This window comes from Carcharodon carcharias, chromosome 6, assembly GCF_017639515.1.
Source record: "Carcharodon carcharias isolate sCarCar2 chromosome 6, sCarCar2.pri, whole genome shotgun sequence".
Lineage (NCBI taxonomy): Eukaryota > Metazoa > Chordata > Chondrichthyes > Lamniformes > Lamnidae > Carcharodon > Carcharodon carcharias.
In genome coordinates, this window is record NC_054472.1 from 93,353,926 (window position 1) to 93,375,400 (window position 21,475).

The following is a 21,475-nucleotide window of genomic DNA, read 5'->3' on the forward strand; positions in this document are numbered from 1 at the left end:
ACAGGTGCAGGGGGCCATTGATTACACTCATATGGTGCTTAGATCTCTATGGCAACAAGCCGTCAACTACATCAATCGCAAGGACTTCCACTTGTTAAATGTTCAGCTGATGTGCGTCCACCACAAGTGCATCCTACAGGCCTGCGCACAATTCCCAGGGAGCATCCACGACTCCTACATCCTCAGCAGGCCTCAGATCCCTGACATCTTCCAGGGTCCACAGAGGCTGCAGGGTTGGCTCCTTTGGGACAAGGGCTACCCGCAGAGGACGCCCATGCAGCAGGCTCAGACTGCAGCAGGGAGATGGTATAACAAGGCTCAAGCCGTGACCTGGACTTTGGTGGAGCAAACCATAAGCGTCTTGAAAATGAGGTTCCGGTGCCTTGGCAGGCCTGGTGGAGCACTGCAATATAGTCCCCAGAGGGTGTCGCGTATCGGCGTTGCAAAGGTGGGCGGACCTGGCTCAAGAGGGGATGGAAGACCTGCATGTCTTCTCTGATGAGGAGGACATTGAAGGAGATGAGAGTGATTTGTTTCTTGAAGGTGGGGGTGCTAGCGATGAAGCGATTGCACTGGACAGATGAGGCAGGTGCGCTCAGGAGTCCCTCATAGCCACAAGATTCACGGAGAATGATGAAAAGATGCAGTGAGGACAATCCTGACATCCTCACTTTGCATCTGTGAACGTTTGGCTCCAATGTGGCCGATGGCAGTGCACGTACTCTCAGTGCTCAGGCTCATGTGGTGGAGTCACAGCGGAGGCCCTTATAGTCGATGGATTCCAGGAGGATGATGATGACATGTAGTGAGGACGCTCCACAGATCTTCATATTGCCTCTGTGAATGTCTGACTCCTGTCTTGTCTGGCTGAGGGCACCTTATCTGCGCTCTGTGATCAGAGTCACATCATGCAGATGCAGCAGTGATATTTTAACAGGACCTGATCATTTGTCAGCCTTCAGCACCTTTTTTTAATATATATATTCATTCACAGGATGTGGGCTTCTCTGGCTGGGCCAGCATTTATTGCCCATCCCTAGTTGCCCTCGAGAAGGTGGCGGTGAGCTGCTTTCTTGAACCGATGCAGTCTGTATGGTGTAGGTACATCCACAGTGCTGTTAGGAAGGGAGTTCCTGGATTTTGGTCAGTGACAGTGAAGGGTCCATCAGGTTTCATTCCTTTTTTGTGTCTATGTAGTGGTTTGTTACAACTGAGTGGCTTGCTAGGCCATTTCAGAGAGCATTTAAGAGTCAATTAAATGACCCTGGCCAATTCAGGACCATACCATCACTGGACACAGATGCTGAAGAGATGGGGGCCCAGACCCACCTCAAAAGTGCTGAGAGGACCCAGAGAGAATGCCGGAACTCTGTGATGTCTACCCATGACATTCTGGCATCACTGATGTGCCCAGTGAGAGTGAAGCTAGACCATCACTTTGGTCTTAGGGTTACACACTGCACGGGGAAGAGGCCCTGGACTGAGACACCTGCCTTTATCTTGTGCAAGAACCAAGGTTTCACATCTGAGTGACACAAACACTGCTCATCATAACAAGAAGCCACAGGCAAGGAGAAATTCTTGGAAGTTGTTTATAATAGTGAACATTATGTACAAATAACTAACACCCCTGCCGAGGCTGTGCAGCTACATATTCTTAACCCAGTGTGGAGGGGGGGAAGGGAGGGTGGAGGACCTTCTCGTGAACCTGCTCCTGGGCTTAGCCAAGTTGGCCATTAACAGTTCCAGGCAGCGGGTGATCGAGGGAGTCGTCCCACCCGACTGTTTGCCCCTCTTCTGCGGCTACGTTTGTGGCTGGGTGTCCCTGGAGAGGGAGCACGCGGTGTCTGCCGGGACCGTCGAGGCCTTCCATGCCTGGTGGGCATCGTGGGGTCTGGGGTGCTTTATCGACCCTCTTAACCACATTTTGATTTGAGGTTTGTAAGTTTCCTTTAAACTTTGTCTTTGGTTTTACAGATGACCTAACTTAGGGGCTATGTTTACTTTATCCCTCATTTTGTTAATTTATTTTACTTGTTTGACTCTGAAAGACTTACATATTCTTAACCCGGTGTGGAGGGGGGGGGAAGGGAGGGCGGAGGACCTTCTCGTGAACCTGCTCCTGGACTTGGCCAACTTGGTCCTGGCAGCGGGTGATCAAGAGGGTTGTCCGACCCGAATGTTTGCCCCTTTTCCGTGGCTATGTTCATGGCCGGGTGTTCCTTTAGAGGAAGCATGCAGTGTCTGCTGGCATTGTCAAGGCCATCCGTGCTTGATGGGCACTGGAGGGACTGTGGCATTTTATGGCCCTCTTAATCACATTTTGGTTTAATGTTTGTAAGTATTTTTTAAATTTTGTCTTTGTTTTTGCAGTTTCCCAAAAGGAGCTGCCTTTTAATTTGTCCCTTGACTTGTTAATTTAGTTTATTTGGTTTTGACTCAAAAGAGTTACATCTTCTTAACCTTTCTAACCCTGGCAGCGGAGGTGGAGACAGCCTGCTGCCTGCTGCTTCCTACACTCTGTCTGTGATGACTTTGACATGCGTCCTCTGGAGGGTTGAGACCTGGAGGGCCTTGGCCTGCTTTGGGTATCCTGCTATGGGTCAGGTGCACCATCCTCAGCCTATGGAGCTGGAGATGATGGGGTCACAGGAAGAGGGGATATTGGATCAGCCGGACATTCCCGGAGTCGCTTGTGTGGATGGCCTCATGGGTGTTGAGCTGCTGATCCTCCTCCCTATGGGTGCCCAACGGCCCCTGGCTGACTCCTAGAAGAGAAGGGGAAGCTGAGTTGAGATCCAGCTGCCCCACATCCACCTCGCGTTGACACTGTTGGAGGCCAACTCTAGCGTCAGTGATGGAGCTCAGCCCACACAGCAGTGCAGGGCCAATGTCCTGGACCAAGGTTTCCATGGTAGCCGCCACCCTTCCAGTGTTGACCTCGGTGCATCGGCATGCCGGCACTATCACCCCAGCCTGAAGGCGGATGGACTCCTCCATCGTCCCTTGCAATCTGAGGAGTGCACCAGACAGCCCTTCCTGATGTTCCCGTGATTGCCTTTGCAGCCCCAACAACTGATTGAGGACCGAGTCCAGAGGCTCATCATCTGACTCGGACTTAGCTGATTCCTCGCCTCCAGCGGTCTTCCGAGTGCCAGTGACCTCGGCTATTCCTGCCTGCACCTGTTGTGGAACAGATTGTGTGCTGTGCTCATCAGATTGTCAGCCCAACGCCGGTCTACATCCAGGTCCCACTGAGGTGTGGTCACTCTACTGATGGAGGATGTGAGTGAACGCTGTGAAGAGTCTTCAATGTTGCTGCACTCAGGGTCCTCATCCGAGGTGCTCTCAGTGCTGAAGTTGGGGTCAAGGTTGCCTGAGGGTGATGTGTCAGATGTGCCTAGGAGAGAAAATGGAGATTATTAGTGCTTGGCAGTCACATTACACTCAGAACAGCAGACTCAGAGTAGTGTTGACAGAGGGCTGATCTGGTGCAGGACCCTCACGCGGATGCTTCCGCCAATTTCACAGTCGCAGTAGGAACGGTCGATGTCCTCTCCAGCCAGGTCCAACACATGACTCTCGAACAAGGAGCAAGGACCTTGATGTCTGGCACTCCACCCCCGGTCTGGGACCTCTCCCAGTGATTGTGCACGATCTTGTCCTGCATAAAGGCAAATGGGGAGAGTGTGAGCAAGTTGCATGCCAGGCCAAATGTGAAAGATTCCAGATGCAGCCATGGACGGCTTGAGGAGGCAGTCTCCAGAGGAGATGAGGCCAGATGGAGATGTGAGAGTGTGTGTGAGAGAGTGAATGGTGATGTCCCTTGAGCTGGCAGTGAGTGAGATGCCAGTGAATGTGTGATGGGCTTGTGAGTGTGAGAGTTGAGAGTGATGAGATGGTTGACTTACCTGGTTGCACAAATGAGATCATTCATCCTTTTTCTTGTGTGCAGCATTGGCATTGACCATCCAACCAGAGGCCAGCCACCAGTGAGATGGCATGTTTCTTGTGACTGCATAATTAATAAGGTGGGAAGGGGACGATACAGCGCGAAAATCCGCCATTGAGGACGGCAGGTAAAACATCTTTTTAACGCCAACCACCGCACTTAGTGTAAATCTTGGACGATTCTGCCCTATGACTCCTGTTCTCGTGAAGCTCAAAACACTGATTTCAATATATTTATTCTTCTATTTAAGCCATTTCCACAGCCTCTTCCTTGTCTCTGCTGTCATGTTATTTACTGTACAAGGCACAAGACACCAATTGCTCATAAGGAATTGGGTAAACATGTTGGGGGTTCATTCATTAAGACTAGGTACATGAGAACAGTTATACAAAGGTACAAAGCTTGAAGACATCACAACTGGTGCGTGTGTGCACTGCTCAAAGATAAAGTGAAACTAAGGGCAGGATTTTATGGCCCACCATGATCATCTGGTCCCACCGAAAGTCAATGAGCCAGAAAATCCCAGCCAAAGACTGGATCACCTACCACATTTCCCTTCTGGTGATGTCATGCTGAAATCCCTTAAAGACATATTAGGACATCTGCTAGTTCCTTCAGCTCTATTTCGGCGTGCAGCTCCCAATCTTCATACGCTTTCACCCACCACTGTTTCAGCCTTCAGTCACAGACCTGTCATTCTTCTCAGCCCCGCAATCTGGAATGTTTCCCCCGATCCACTCCATCTTTCTTTCTCACTCCTTCTTCAAAAGTCTTGGCCATGACTTCAGTCGTCTCCTTTTTCTACCCTTTGCTAAGTCTCTATGTATTTTTGCCTCCCTTAAGAATATTGTGACATTTTATTAAGGCTGTCATAAGTGTTTTTATATTCTTTATTTATTCATCAGGTTTCCTCGCCTCCTGTCCTGAAGCTGTTACTCATGCTAGAGTATAGAGCCAGTGGTGCTGTGGCACTTATTGATCCCTTGTATATTTTCTGCCTATGTGAAACTTTCCACTGGTTGAGCATTTTTTAAATTCATTAACAAGGTGGTTGTCACTGTTAAGGCTAACATTTATTGTCCATCCTTAATTGCTGTTGAGAAGGTGATGGGGAATCGCCCTCTTAAAGCACTGCAGTACTTGTGGTGAAGATACCCCATCAGTGCTATTAGGGAGAGACCAGAAATTTATGCCCTCCAACCTGGGGTCAGGATGGCAAACAGAGTGGTATAAAATCAGGTACCGTGTCATGCCCACCACTTACACATCCTCAGTTTGATCAGTGGGCACAGGGTGGCAGTTTGATCAGTGGCAGGTGAGGTGTGGGTGGCCTGCTCATCCTTGGGTCAACTGAGACCATTAAGCAGCCACTTACTGGCCACTTGAGGGCTTCCCCCTGCCACCACTTGGATTTCACCCACTATGGAGAAGGCCAGCATCAAGTGTCCAGACCACCAGATGAAACCTGGTGGACTGGTGGCCAGACAAGCGGAGGTTGTCTCCTTTTCAGCCACCCTGCGCCCATCAGAGCCCCCAACAAGGTAATTCTCCACCCCATCCCCCAACCAGTGTTTCCCTCACCCAGCACCTTGATGATCCCAGCCCACCATGCCCTTTGTGGGGCCTGCCTACCTGGATCTAGCGATACCCTGGACTTGCCTTTAAGTCCGGTCTTTTCTTTAGGACTGCATGCAGTCCCAGCAGTTGTCAGTGCTCCTGGTGGTGCTGCTGGGACAAGAGAGTTCCCAGTCCTTTTATTGGCCAACAGTTCTCAGAGGCAAGATCTCTTCCTTGATGGGGGCAGAAGTCCTGCCTCAAGCCAGTTAGTGGCCCGATAACTGTAAAATGGCTGTGGGGCAAGCCGGCTAAGAGGGGGCAGGCTCACCACTGACTTTTACATCAGGGCACAGGGGCCCTGTCCCTAGCATAAAATTCAGCTCAGGGAGTTCCAGGATACTGACCCAGTGACAATATATTTCCAAGTTAGGATTGTGTGTGGCTTGGAGGAAAACTTGGAGGTATGATGTTCCCATGCACCTGCTGTCCTTGTCATTCTCGGTGGTAGAGGTCATGGACTTGGAAGGTGCTGTCACAGGACCCTTGCTAAGTTGCTGCTGTGCTTCTTGTAGGTGGTAAACACAGTTGCCACATGCACCGATGGTGGAGTGAATGAATGTTTACGATGGTGGATGGAATGCCAATCAACTGTGCTGCTCCATCCTGAATGGTATGGAGCCTCTTGAGTGTTGCTGAAGCGGAGTCTTGTGGCCTAGTCACTATTTTTCCTGTCTCTGATCCAGGAGCTCCAAGCTCAACTCCCACTTCAGGAATTGTTGGCCATGGAAGCAGTGCTAATGATATGGTTCAACAGGTTGTTAATCAGCCTGCTAATCCTTCCAACACATCCCCACCTTCTCCAAAGGGGAAAAAGGTGTGTGTGTGAACATACAGAACAAACAATGATCCGGGTTAGTGTGGAGAGTATTCCATCACACTCCTGACTTGTGCCTTGTAGATGATAGGCAGGCATTGGTGCGTTACGAGGTGAGTTATTCATCACAGAATTCCTAGCCTCTGACCTGCTTTTGTACCCACAGTATTGAAGTAGCTTATCCAGTTATGTTTCTGGTAAAATAGTGTCCCCTCGCCCCCTAGGATGTTGATGCCAAGGTATTCAACAATGGTAAAGCCATTAAATGTCAAAGGGGGATGGTCAGATGCTCTATCGTTGGAGATAGTCATTGCCTGGCGGATGTGCAGTGCACATGTTAATTACCACATATCAGCCCAAGCCTGAAAGTTATCCTGGTCATGCTGCATGGGGGCACAGACTGCTTCATTATCTGAGTAACTACAAATGGAAATGAATACTGTGCAATCCTCAGCAAATAACCTCACTCTCTGATATCCTGGGGCTGAGATTATTGGCTTTCAACATCCACAACCATCTTTCTTTGTGCTAGTTATAACTTCAGTCAGTTGAGAATCTTCTCCTGCTTCAATTTTGCTAGGGCTCCTTGATGTCACACTCGATCAAATGCTGCCTTGATGTCAAGGGCAATCACTCTTACCTCGCCTCTGGAGTTTTTTTAAAATTCATTCATGGGATGTGGGCTTTGCTGGCTGGGGCAGCATTTATTTTCCATCCCCAATTGCCCTTGAGAAGGTGGTGGTGAGCTGCCTTCTTGAACTGCAGCAGTCCATGTGGTGTGGGTACACCCATAATGCTGTTAGGAAGGGAGTTCCAGGATTTTGACCCAGCGACAGTGAAGGAACAGCAATACATTTCCAAGTCAGGATGGTGAGTGACTTGGAAGGGAACTTCTAGGTGGCGTTGCTCTCACCTATCTGTTGCCCTTGTCCTTCTAGATGGTAGCGGTCATGGGTTTGGAAGGTGCTGTTGAAGGAGCATTGGTGAATTCCTGCAATACATCTTGCAGATGGTACACGCTGCTGAATGTTTGTGGATGTGATGCCAATCAAACAGGCTGCTTTGTCCTGGACGGTGTCCAGCTTCTTGAGTGTTCTGGGAGCTGCAGTCATCCAGGCAAGTGGGGAGTATTCCATCACACCCCTGACTTGTGCCTTGTAGATGGTGGACAGGTTTGGGGAGTCAGGAGGTGGGCCACTCATCACACTATTCCTAGCCTCTGACCTTCTCTTGTAGCCACAGTACTTATACGGCTAGTCCAATTCAGTTTCTGGTCAATGATAACCCCCAGTATGTTGATAGTGGGGGATTCAGTAATGGTAATGCCATTGAACATTAAGGGGCGCTGGTTGGATTCTCTCTTGTTGGAGATGGTCAATGCCTGACACTTGTGCGGTGCGGTGCAAAAGTTACTTGCCACTTGTCAGCCCAAGCCTGGATATTGTCCAGGTCTTGCTGCATTTGAACATGGGCTGCTTTAGTATCTGAGGAGTCACAATTGGTGCTGAACATTGTGCAATCATCAGCAAACATCCCCACTTCTGGAAGGAACGTCATCGATGAAGCAGCTGAAGATGATTGGGCCGAGGACAGTATCCTGAGGAACTCCTGCAGTGATGTCCTGGAGCTGAGATGACTGACTTCCAATAACCACAACCATTTTCCTTTGTGCTAGGTATGACTCCAAGCAGCAGAGAGTTTTCCCCCTGATTCCCATTGACTCCAGTTTTGCGAGGGTTCCTTGATGCCACACTCAGCCAAATACTGCCTTGATGTCAAGGGCAGTCACTCGCACCTCACCTTGGGAGTTCAGTTCTTTTGTCCATGTTGAACCAAGGCTATAATGAGATCAGGAGCTGAGTGGCCCTGGCAGAACCCAAACTGGGTGTCAGTGAGCAGGTTATTGCTAAGCAAGTGGTGCTTGATAGCACTGTTGATGAACCCTTCCATTACTTTACTGATGATGGAGAGTAGACTGATGGGGTGGTAATTGGCCGGGTTGGATTTGTCCTGCTTTTTGTGTACAGGACATACCTGGGCAATTTTCCACATAGTCAGGTAGATGTCAGTGTTGTAGCTGTCCTGGAACAGCTTGGCTAGGGACGCGGCAAGTTCTGGAGCACAAGTATAAAAACAAAAAAACTGCGGATGCTGGAAATCCAAAACAAAAACAGAATTACCTGGAAAAACTCAGCAGGTCTGGCAGCATCGGCGGAGAAGAAAAGAGTTGACGTTTCGAGTCCTCATGACCCTTCGACAGAACTTGAGTTCGAGTCCAGGAAAGAGCTGAAATATAAGCTGGTTTAAGGTGTGTGTGTGGGGGGCGGAGAGATAGAGAGACAGAGAGGTGGAGGGGGTTGGTGTGGTTGTAGCGACAAACAAGCAGTGATAGAAGCAGAATATCAAAAGATGTCAACAACAATAGTACAATAGAACACATAGGTGTTAAAGATAAAGTTGGTGATATTATCTAAACGAATGTGCTAATTAAGAATGGATGGTAGGGCACTCAAGGTATAGCTCTAGTGGGTTTTTTTTTTTTATTTTATATAATGGAAATAGGTGGGAAAAGTAAATTCTATAAAATTTATTGGCAAAAAAAAGAGAAGGGGGAAAAAGAAAGGGGGTGGGGATGGGGGAGGGGACTCACGACCTAAAGTTGTTGAATTCAATATTCAGTCCGGAAGGCTGTAAAGTCCCTAGTCGGAAGATGAGGTGTTGTTCCTCCAGTTTGCGTTGGGCTTCACTGGAACAATGCAGCAAGCCAAGGACAGACATGTGGGCAAGAGAGCAGGGTGGAGTGTTAAAATGGCAAGCGACAGGGAGGTTTGGGTCATTCTTGCGGACAGACCGCAGGTGTTCTGCAAAGCGGTCGCCCAGTTTACGTTTGGTCTCTCCAATGTAGAGGAGACCACATTGGGAGCAACGAATGCAGTAGACTAAGTTGGGGGAAATGCAAGTGAAATGCTGCTTCACTTGAAAGGAGTGTTTGGGTCCTTGGACGGTGAGGAGAGAGGAAGTGAAGGGGCAGGTGTTGCATCTTTTGCGTGGGCAAGGGGTTGTGCCATAGGAGGGGGTTGAGGAGTAGGGGGTGATGGAGGAGTGGACCAGGGTGTCCCGGAGGGAGCGATCCCTACGGAATGCCGATAAGGGGGGTGAAGGGAAGATGTGTTTGGTAGTGGCATCATGCTGGAGTTGGCGGAAATGGCGGAGGATGATCCTTTGAATGCGGAGGCTGGTGGGGTGATAAGTGAGGACAAGGGGGACCCTATCATGTTTCTGGGAGGGAGGAGAAGGAGTGAGGGCGGATGCGCGGGAGATGGGCCGGACACGGTTGAGGGCCCTGTCAACGACCGTGGGTGGAAAACCTCGGTTAAGGAAGAAGGAGGACATGTCAGAGGAACTGTTTTTGAATGTAGCATCATCGGAACAGATGCGACGGAGGCGAAGGAACTGAGAGAATGGGATGGAGTCCTTACAGGAAGTGGGGTGTGAGGAGCTGTAGTCGAGATAGCTGTGGGTGTCGGTGGGTTTGTAATGGATATTGGTGGACAGTCTATCACCAGAGATTGAGACAGAGAGGTCAAGGAAGGGAAGGGAAGTGTCAGAGATGGACCACGTGAAAATGATGGAGGGGTGGAGATTGGAAGCAAAATTAATAAATTTTTCCAAGTCCTGACGAGAGCATGAAGCAGCACCGAAATAATCATCGATGTACCGGAGAAAGAGTTGTGGAAGGGGGCCGGAGTAGGACTGCAACAAGGAATGTTCCACATACCCCATAAAGAGACCATCATTTTCACGTGGTCCATCTCTGACACTTCCCTTCCCTTCCTTGACCTCTCTGTCTCAATCTCTGGTGATAGACTGTCCACCAATATCCATTACAAACCCACCGACACCCACAGCTATCTCGACTACAGCTCCTCACACCCCACTTCCTGTAAGGACTCCATCCCATTCTCTCAGTTCCTTCGCCTCCGTCGCATCTGTTCCGATGATGCTACATTCAAAAACAGTTCCTCTGACATGTCCTCCTTCTTCCTTAACCGAGGTTTTCCACCCACGGTCGTTGACAGGGCCCTCAACCGTGTCCGGCCCATCTCCCGCGCATCCGCCCTCACTCCTTCTCCTCCCTCCCAGAAACATGATAGGGTCCCCCTTGTCCTCACTTATCACCCCACCAGCCTCCGCATTCAAAGGATCATCCTCCGCCATTTCCGCCAACTCCAGCATGATGCCACTACCAAACACATCTTCCCTTCACCCCCCTTATCGGCATTCCGTAGGGATCGCTCCCTCCGGGACACCCTGGTCCACTCCTCCATCACCCCCTACTCCTCAACCCCCTCCTATGGCACAACCCCTTGCCCACGCAAAAGATGCAACACCTGCCCCTTCACTTCCTCTCTCCTCACCGTCCAAGGACCCAAACACTCCTTTCAAGTGAAGCAGCATTTCACTTGCATTTCCCCCAACTTAGTCTACTGCATTCGTTGCTCCCAATGTGGTCTCCTCTACATTGGAGAGACCAAACGTAAACTGGGCGACCGCTTTGCAGAACACCTGCGGTCTGTCCGCAAGAATGACCCAAACCTCCCTGTCGCTTGCCATTTTAACACTCCACCCTGCTCTCTTGCCCACATGTCTGTCCTTGGCTTGCTGCATTGTTCCAGTGAAGCCCAACGCAAACTGGAGGAACAACACCTCATCTTCCGACTAGGGACTTTACAGCCTTCCGGACTGAATATTGAATTCAACAACTTTAGGTCGTGAGTCCCCTCCCCCATCCCCACCCCCTTTCTGTTTCCCCCTTCTCTTTTTTTTCCCAATAAATTATAAAGATTTTCCTTTTCCCACCTATTTCCATTATATAAAATAAAAAAAAAAAAAACCCACTAGAGCTATACCTTGAGTGCCCTACCATCCATTCTTAATTAGCACATTCGTTTAGATAATATCACCAACTTTATCTTTAACACCTATGTGTTCTATTGTACTATTGTTGTTGACATCTTTTGATATTCTGCTTCTATCACTGCTTGTTTGTCGCTACAACCACACCAACCCCCTCCACCTCTCTGTCTCTCTATCTCTCCGCCCCCCACACACACACCTTAAACCAGCTTATATTTCAGCTCTTTCCTGGACTCGAACTCAAGTTCTGTCGAAGGGTCATGAGGACTCGAAACGTCAACTCTTTTCTTCTCCGCCGATGCTGCCAGACCTGCTGAGTTTTTCCAGGTAATTCTGTTTTTGTTCTGGAGCACAAGTCTTCAGTACAATTGCCGAAATATTGTCAGGGCCCAAAGCCTTTGCAGTATCCAGTACCTTCAGTCGTTTCTTGATATCACGTGAAGTGAATCAAATTGGCTGAAGGCCGGCATCTGTGGTGCTGGGGACCTCCAGACGAGGCATGAAATGGATCATCGACTCAGCACATCTGGCTGAAGATTGTAGCAAATGCTTCAGCCTTATCTTTTGCACTGATGTGCTGGGTTCCTCCATCATTGAGGATGGGAATATTTGTGGAGCCGCCTCCTCCAATGAGTTGGTTAATTGTCCACCACCATTCACGACTGGATGTGGCAGAGCTTAGGTCTGATCCGTTGGTTGTAGTATCACTTAGCTCTGTCTATCACTTGCTGCTTAGGCACATAAGTAGTCCTGTGTTATAGCTTCACCAGGTTGACACGTCATTGCTAAATATGCCTGGTGCTCCTCCTGGCATGCCCTCCTGCACTCTTCATTGAACCAAGGTTGATCCCCTGACTTGTTGGTAATGGTAGAGGGGGGGATATGCCAGGCCATGAGGTAACAGATTGTGTTCGAATACAATTCTGCTGCTGATGGCCCATAGCACCTCATGGATGCCCAGCCTGGAGTTGCTAGATCTGATAAGAAATCTATCCCATTTAGCATGGTGGTAGTGTCACAGAACACGATGAAGGGTATCCTCAATATGAAGCTGGGACTTTGTCTCCACAATGACTGTGTGGTGGTCACTCCTAGCAATACTGTCATAGACAGATGCATCTGTGGCAGGTAGGTTGGTGAGGATGAGGTCATGTATGATTTTCCCTCTTGTTGGTTCTCTCACCAACTGCCGCAGACCCAGTCTAGCAGCTATGTCATTTAGGACTTGGCCAGCATTGATACTGCCGAGCCACTCTTGGTGACGAACATTGAAGTCTCCCATCCAGAGTACGTTCTGCACCTTTGCCACCCTCAGTGCTTCCTCCAAGTGGCATTCAACATGGAGGAGCACTGATTCATCAGCCGAGGGAGGGTGGTATGAGGTAATCAGCAGGAGGCTTCCTTGCCCATGTTTTGAGCTGATGCCATGAGATTCATGCGGTCCAGAGTCGATGTTGAGGACTCCCTCCCGACTGTATACCACTGTGCCGCCACCTCTGCACGGATGGTGATAGTCACATCTGGGACATTATCTGTAAGGTATGATTCCGTGAGGATGACTAGTCTGTGAGACAGCTATCCCAATTTTGGCATTAGCCCCCAGATGTTAGTAAGGAGGACTTTGTAGAGTTAACAGGGCTGAGATTGCTATTGTTGTTTCCGATGCCTCAGTTGATCTGTCCGGTTTCATTCCCTTTTTTGTGACTTGGTAGTGGTTTGTTACAGCTGAGTGGCTTGCTAGGCCATTTACGCGTCAACCACATTGCTGTGGGTCTGGAGTCACACATAAGCCTGACCATTAGTCTGGATAAGGACCATTAATGAACCAGATGGGTTTATTTAGGACAATCAGCAATGGTTTTGATTATCATTAAATTTTTTAATTCTAGATTTTTATTGGTTTCAAATTCCACCAATTGCCATGGTGGGATTTGAACCTAGGTCCCTAGAGCTTTACCCTGGATCACTAGCCTAGTGACAATACCACTATGCCATCACCTCCACTGTTCATTGCCCATGTTTGGAGTTCAATGTTGTAATGAGGTCTGAAACCAAGTGGTCCTGGCAGAGTCATCACTGAATATTGGAAAGCCGGCTATTTGTGTGGTAAGTATGAGCATTGTGGTTATGTTACTGGACTCATAATTCAGGAGCCTGAGCTAATAATCCAAAAATGTGAGTTCAAATCCCATCATGGCAACTGGGAAATTTAAATTCAGTTAATTAAATTCCATTAGCAGGACAGTGCCACCAGAGGTGGTGAGCATTGTGGTATAGAGTCAAGAGAAAGCGGCCTAGGAGTTCTCAACATTGACTCCAATGAGGAGTGGGGCGGTTCATGGCCCGGGAGGGGTGTGAGGGGTGTCCGAGTTCCAGGGTGGTTGAGGGTCCGAGGGGTGGGGGCATCTGAGGTCGGCGGTGGTTGCGTGTGTGGGTGGTTTCCGAGGTCAGGGTGTTGGGGGGCCAGAGGTCAGGGAGGTAGGGGCTTGGAAGTCGGGTGAGTTGGGGGGTCGGAGTTCAGGGGGGTTGGGGGATCAGATGTCGGGGGTGTCGGGGGTGTGGGTGGTGTCAGAGGTCAGGGGGATTGGAGGGGGTCAGGCTATGGGTGAAGTCCTGGGGTGGGGGGGGGATGCAGTCGTGGATGTGGCGGTAGTCCCATGGAGTCAGTCTGGGTCTTTACAATAGTTACCCAGAAGTTAGAAGAGGTTTTAATTCCTCCAACTTTTTCTGGGTAACTATTGTTATAACCCCAGCAGAACCATCGAAGTTTGTGATTTAAATCCCATTTCCGGATGATTCCCAGCACAGCACAATTATCCAAAGGAATTGTTCTGGACAATTACCGTGCAAACCCTTACCTGAGAACTTCCAAGAGGGATTCCCCAGTGCATCTTTGGGGTACTCCCCCAAATCCGACGCTAGGGAGCTCGGAGGTTACGGGCCAAACTTGGAAGTTATGGCCCAAGTGGTTGGGCATCATATTTTGTTTTATAATGCTCCTGTGAAGCACCTTGGGACATGTCATTACATTAAAGGCTCCATGTACATTGTTGTTTTGTACCAAGGACCACCCCATAGTCCACCTGGAGACAAAGTCCTTTCACCACAGTGAGGACATACTCCATGGTGTTGTGTGGCACTATCATCACTCTAAATGGGAGATTGGCAACAAGAATTGTTTGAGCTATTTATATAGCTCCATTAATGTAATAAAATGTTCCAAGGTGCTTCACAGGAGCATTGTAAAGCAAAATTAGACACCAACAGTTGGTATTAAGGCAGATGGCCAAAGTTTGATCAAAAAGGTAGGTTTTAAGGAGCACCTTAAAGGAGGAAAGAGAGGTAGAGAGGCAGAACGGTTGGGGAATTCCAAAGCTTTGGGCCTAGGCAACTGAAGGTACAGCCACCAATGGTGGAACAATTAAAATCGGGGCTGCTCAAAAGGCCAGAATTAGGTGAGTGGGTTATGTCAAAGGCTTGTGGAGCTGGATGAGGTTACAGAGATACAGGAAGCGCAAGTCTGTTGCGGGATTTGAAACAAGGATATGAATTTTAAAGTCAAGTGGGGTTTGACCAGGAGCCAATGTAGGTTACTGAGCATAGGGATGATAGCTGGCAGTGACCTTGCTGAAACTGCTGAGCTGCCGGTCCTCTGATTGAGCCAGCAGCTCTTGGGAGCTGGCAACTGTCCTTAATTGTGACAGCAGCCACTGCGACAGCATGACTTCAACCTCCATAGTGAAATTCTGCCTTGGTGTCATCGTCAATTACAACTCAATCACTTGTAAAGTTTGCTTTGTATAAGTGTGGCTGAAGACCTTGAATTAGGTGTTTTTTAGGAGTTGCTTGACAAGACATTATCATTTAGATTGATGCCACGAGCATTAATCGCTTCCCTTAAAAAAAGAAGCACAAAGCATTAGGCACTTATTGTACAATAAAGACAGGGTCATTAACCATCCAGTACTTGCTATTTAGCTGCCCATGCGACATTTTGCTGTGGATTCCACACATTTCTCACCACTTGCCTCTAAGCCAGAGGAAGGTATGTTTCCTGAAGGCAGTCAATGTGATTCGTGCACCTTCTCATGTTTACCAAAAAGCAGCTGAAAGTTGGATGGTGCAATGGACAAATTAATTGCAGATGTATTTTCGAAAGGTGGATCACCAGTAAATTGTCAGTCGAAGTATTGAAGCTAGTTATTTCTGCCTTTTCTGTGGGGAAATTGAGCATAGTATGGAGAGAAAGCAGAGGAGAAAATAATCCCAAAAAATAGTTTATGAAAATACCTACTCAAACCCCACTGACTGAATAATTTAATAATAAGTATATTGGGTTAGATTTCAGTAGTGGGGGGAATTCTACCCTGGATATGATGCTAATGTATGAAATTATTGATGCAATATGCTTTTTGTGAACCCTGCTCTTTAAGAGAAAGCAGTTCGACACTTTTTGTCAAAAAAGTTAATGCCTTGGAATACAAGTAGTCTGACTACATGTCTCTAATGCGCCATAGTTTAAAATATAGTACTTAAAGTGAACATAAATCTGAACTACTTTCAGAAATTCTGAGATGCAGTTAACCTTCAATTAACATCCAGGAACACTACAGTGGTATACGTCAGGACAGGAAAGGAGTGAAATGAAATCCTGAGGTGCAGTCTCAGCGGAGGATCTGATTTAGCTCTGAGAATTTGTCTGTCAGTTTCTCCTTGTGGGTTCTGTGATATTTCTACACCAACTGTCAATTCCTTCTGGTTATGTACATTGTTGTTTTAATACAATGATCCATCTGAGAAACCTAAAGAGCCACATATTGCATTACAAACTAAACCAGCAAATGTGCCTCAATGTACATATTAAGTGGGTTTCCCGTATCTGCTACTTGATATAAAACTGTAGCAAGAGTTTCCATGTAATAAAATTCTTGTTTTGAGTACCAGTTTGAGCAAGAATCCAATCCCTTGCAAAACTGTTCTACACCTTAAATTTTTGACATCATGTTATGGATCAGACTCTAATATAATGTAAGGAGGTCTTTTCAATGAGTAGACCTGATTTAAAATATTCTGCTGTTCAAATTTTGCCATTAAGCAAGTCACTTCACTATTAATAAAAGTAAAAATTCAATCCAAAGATTCTCAATGTCTCTTCCCGCTATATAGGAATTATGATTGTAATTGTCATTATTGGTCAGAGTACAGTAATTTTGTTTCCATGTACTTGTTTAAACTTTCACAGCTGTTGATTTTGATTTTTGTGTTGATAAAAACTATATTGATTTTTGATTTACCTTGACACATTAGATGCAATGGTATTAAAAGAAATCTCAGTAGGCTAGAAAATCACTGTCAGAAATATTAATAGATGAACACTTGACATGTTCATGTGACATTTCTCTTATCCACTATCTTACTGAAGGCCATATTCCACTTAATTTAAATGGAATGCATATGGATCTCTGGTATGGGAATGGAAATAATTGCACTGTTACACAAAGGACAATCTTCTGAGGTTGGGTGAGGGCATATTAATGACACTGAGTAGGAAGCAGGTTTTCTATGCATCACTCATCTTGATGAACAACTGAAAATTAAGAAAATAAAGGAGATGGCTGAAACGGAAAGAATGAACAGTGTTTAGTTTGTGTTTGCTGTGACATGAAAATAGTCAAAAAATAACTTGGGAGAGTAAATTGGTTTAGTCAGCAGTGCCAAACAGGTTCAAAGTGAATTAACAGCCAATTTTTCACACAGCAGTTATTTCCTAAATTTTACCAAGATTTTTACTTTCAACCGAGTAATAGTGAGAGTGATACTATGAAACCAGTCTCCAGAAGGAGTGAACTTTAATTGAAAGAAGAACAGCCTGGTGAAAAATCAGCCAGTGATTTGCTACAATTCTGTTTTATGCTGCTGACAAAGATCAATATCACCCCCACCGACTTAGTGTGAAATTACCATAAAATCCTCACATTACTCCTTCGACTGAAAGTAGCATGTGATCTCCTCTACTCAGTTAACACAAATTTCTCTTCATCATTTCCTTTAAGTATGTTACTAGAAGAAAACACAAGTCCTCAGCGTCTGCCATTGTCAACACATCACAGCATACTCTGTTACTCAGACTGCCTCTCCCAAGCATAAACTGATCGAGGCACATAGGAGATTTTGGGGACAGTGCACTGAGTGAGTCAGACTTGGTGGTGATCAGAGAATCAGCAATGTTGTCTCTTAGGGGATCTGCAGCTTAATGACCTAGCATTTACAAAAATAATACTGGCAGAGGATTAAGCCTCAGTGCAGTCATCAATGGTCATATCAAAGAACGGCAGATCAGGTGCAGGATTCCAGCAGCCCCATGTATAGTACATTGGGAGATGGTTTACCAACACTACAAACCTTTATAGAATGAGTGGCAAGTCTAGAGTAGCAAGGTGCTAACAGCAGTCAGTGATCTTTATCAATGCTCAGAAAATGACTGCAGAGACCTGGGGTGTCACACTGGAGAAGGATGTTTCTTCTGGCTTTGTTGTGCTTTGTGAGTAGGTACAAATAACCATAAGGCAGGGGTTCACTGATATTATTGGTACCATTAGGCCTGCCTGAAGCCGTGCAGGGCCAGTATTTGCTACTTGTGGCATGACCAAAGTGTGCCAGGATAATGATGCTATCTCAGGGTAAAGTGCATGTATACTCTCTTGCCAGCTCCCTCCAATGCCTAAAGAAAGGGCACCAGACCAGCCCATCTCACATGAGATGAGGGCCACATCAGTCTCAAAAGGTTGCTTTTGGAATGCAGCAGCTTACACATTCTTGACACTCAGGATAGAGCTTTGACAGGAGCTCAATATAGGGTTCAAGAGTGCACAGAACATATACTTAAACCAACGGGAAACAAGACAACTATAGATATTATGAAGTCAGAAATCCAGAATTGATGGTGGTGAGATAGAAGCAACTGCATTTTCAAGGTTAGAATTTGGGATATGAGCCAGTTCCACCAGCCATACTCATTTTTATTCCCTCTTGGATTTCCAGCCCAGGTTCTTGATGGAAGGGACCATCTCGCACATCATGATATTTACACTGGCATATATATACAAATGACAAGCATGAGGTGAGGCATCACAATTCTCATTATTTATGATTGCCTCTCTATTGTCATAACCTACATGCAGACAAATGAGGCATTAGCCTTCTCCTGACCTGACCGGCTCAGTGAAAGTTCATTGCAAGTGATTCATTTAAGGTGCATATCACCTGAAAAACACTTACCTAGTTCTCAAATCTGTCTGCATATTTCATTTTTTTTTTTGCTTTGGGGAACCACTGAGCTGGCCTTTGATTTGCATTGGTGACGGACCCTCTAATTACCAGCATATTTCTGACCGCTACTCATTGTAAGAGAAATTATTGACCAGTACAGGGGTTTTTTGCATTTTTTGCAGAAATGTCTTGTTAAATGAATTAAATTTGCTGCCTGGGGAGTAAAAAAGGTTGTAGATGATTGATCACCTAAAAATCAATAATAATTGAGAAGGCAGTCCACTGTTTATGGTCCACTGATGTTGAAAGTTCCATCCCATGAACCTTTCCTGCAATGGAATTGTATGCATGCTTGTTCAAATGTAAAGTAGAATCCTATCTTTATTTGTCATCCAAACAGGTCAGCTTCTAGCAGGAATAATGGCAATCAAGAATTTGAACTGTCCAAGCTCAGGTTTATTGTAGTCCATTGCAACAGTTCGAGACTACCCAGATAATAGCGGTAACACACAGATGGGGGATTGAATTGGAGATCTTGAACAGTAAACCTTTGTTTTCCTCAGCCTTTGAGACATTTCTCACAGTACGTGAATCAGTGTGAAAGCAAAATGGCTGATAGCTATGTCTTCTTTATATACCTACTTCAATTTGAGTAAAGAAAATCTGACACATCTTACATGATATTCCAGCTGTGACATCAGCTTGACAATGCTTAAAAAAATGTGGTGCCTAAAGAAAATTCTCATTATTTGATGTGTCCCTGCTCAGATATAGTGTGAATCTAAGACAAATCAGTCATTATTGCAAAGGTCATGTCTCACCCTGGAGTGATCCAGAGACGGGTGTGTTTTCAGTACTTACAGCTGTCCTCTTCCTCAGTGAAAACGCTGATCACATAGCAGGCATAGACAAAACCAATGAGCTGTGGGGAGAAGAGACAAAGAGAATCCAAAGTTATATACTGTTTTGAATAGTTTTCACTGCATCTATCCTATAATCCTTGGACGAGCACTAGCTAGTCCCTCCATTCTTATCACTTAAGATGGAGTTTATTTTAGAACATTTTAAAGATTATTTTATGTCCATGTTTCCCCTTTTTAATTTTGGTTGTCGTCAATTCAGGATAGTTGAATGCCAGTAAGGCCTCTCTAAACTTTACTTCTCATTGGCTGCTTTGAAATCTTTGATAGGGAATTGGAAGCCACAGTTGTGAGATGAAGGGACCATGTTTTAGTAAAATATGCCATCTAGTCTTCTGGAATGATTTTTATGAAATCCAAAGCAATATTTGGTGACACAGACATGAGTAAAAAAACAACTAAACTATCACAAAACAACTGTTAAGTGCCTAAAATCACACAATGATCACCAGCTACTTATGATGAAGAAACACACTTTAGGCAGGTCCTTAACAAAAAAAAACTGGAGTTGATTTTCATCTTCTTAGTGCCCCGATTTGGCAGATACCAGTTCTTCTGGATTCCTAATGGTTTAAGATCTTCTCGTTGCACCTAGGGTGAGTGTCTGAAGATCCTGCTTGAAGCAGGCGGAAGCTTCATCACTATACAGAAGGGAAAGGGGAAGGGCATCATACCATTTTCAGGCCCATGGGTATACAGGACATTGAGTCTCCAACCCCCACATCCAGTGAAACTTGGTAGAAACAAGAAGTTGGATGGGCCTGTTAAAAGTCCAGGAACTTTAAAGGCCATTCCTGCAAAGGAATTTTGCATTCCTGACTCCCACCTCCAACACCCCCCTCACCCCTGTCACCTCCAACAGCTGGTACTTGGGTTTTCATGAGCCTTTGTTCCAGTAGTCCTTATTTATTTATTGATTTTTTGATTTAAATCTATTTTGCTCAATTTCCTTTTATTGGCATGAGAGTGTGTGCCACCAGCAATTCTTTGAGCTGATGTGTGCAGAGGGAAATGGCATTAGGAAGGATGCATGATAGATTGGGTTCCCAATGAGGTGATGTGGGCCCTCCTGCACACACCTGCCCATGCCCCCCATTTCTCACTTTGACTGATGCTGTTGATGGACAACCCTCTCCTCAATGATGGCTGTACCAGCAGATTCCAGTGGTGCCACCATGAACAACAACAACAACTCATATTTATATAGCAGCTTTAACATAATAACATTTCCCAAGCACTTCACAGGAGCATTATAAAGCAAAATTAGACACTGAGACACATAAGGAAATATTAGGTCAGATAACCAAAAGCTTGGCCAAAGTGGTAGGTTTTAAGAAGTGTCCAAAAGGAGGAAAATGAGATAGAGAGGTGGAGAGATGTACGGAGGGAATTCCAGTGCTTGGGACCCAGGCAACTGAAGGCACGGCCACCAGTGGTGGAGAAATAACGATGCCCAAGAGGCCAGAATTAGATGAACAGATTTGGAGAGGGAACGAAAACAATAGCTTTGGTCTTCCCAATAGTTAATTGGAGGAAACTCCTACTCATCCAGTACTGGATGTCAGTAAGCAGTCTGACAACTTAACAACAGTGGAGGAGTTAAGAGAGGTGGTGGTGAGGTAGATCTGGGTATCGGCAGCATACATGTGAAAACCATTGCTGTGCTTTTGGATAATTAAGGGGCATTAAATAGGAAGAGAAAAATGATAGATCCATGGGGGATGCCAGAGATAATGGCGCAGGAGCAGGAAGAGAAGCCATTGTAACTGATACTCTGGCTACAATTAGGTAGTTAAGAAAAGAACCAGATACCAATTGAGAGCAGAGCCAGCCACCTGGACGACAGTGGAGACGTGTTGTAGGAGGATGGTGTGGTCAACCATATCAAAGGCTGCAGACAGTGAAGGTTGAGAAGGATGAGGAGGGAAAGTTTACCTTTGGCGCAGTCATAAAGGATGTCATTTGTGACTTTGGTAAGAGCCATTT

General features: G+C 46.4%; 1 protein-coding gene across 2 annotated transcripts in view; it reads right to left on the minus strand.

Moving 5' to 3' along the window:
* LOC121279094 (sodium/potassium-transporting ATPase subunit beta-1-interacting protein 3-like) overlaps nucleotides 1-21,475 on the minus strand; it is a 652,108-nt gene that overhangs the window by 21,217 nt on the left and 609,416 nt on the right. For both annotated transcript variants that reach the window (XM_041190019.1, XM_041190018.1), the window contains exon 5: nucleotides 19,431-19,491. In XM_041190019.1, the coding sequence (XP_041045953.1) occupies nucleotides 19,431-19,491 (61 nt within the window). The remainder of the gene's footprint in view (nucleotides 1-19,430; nucleotides 19,492-21,475) is intronic.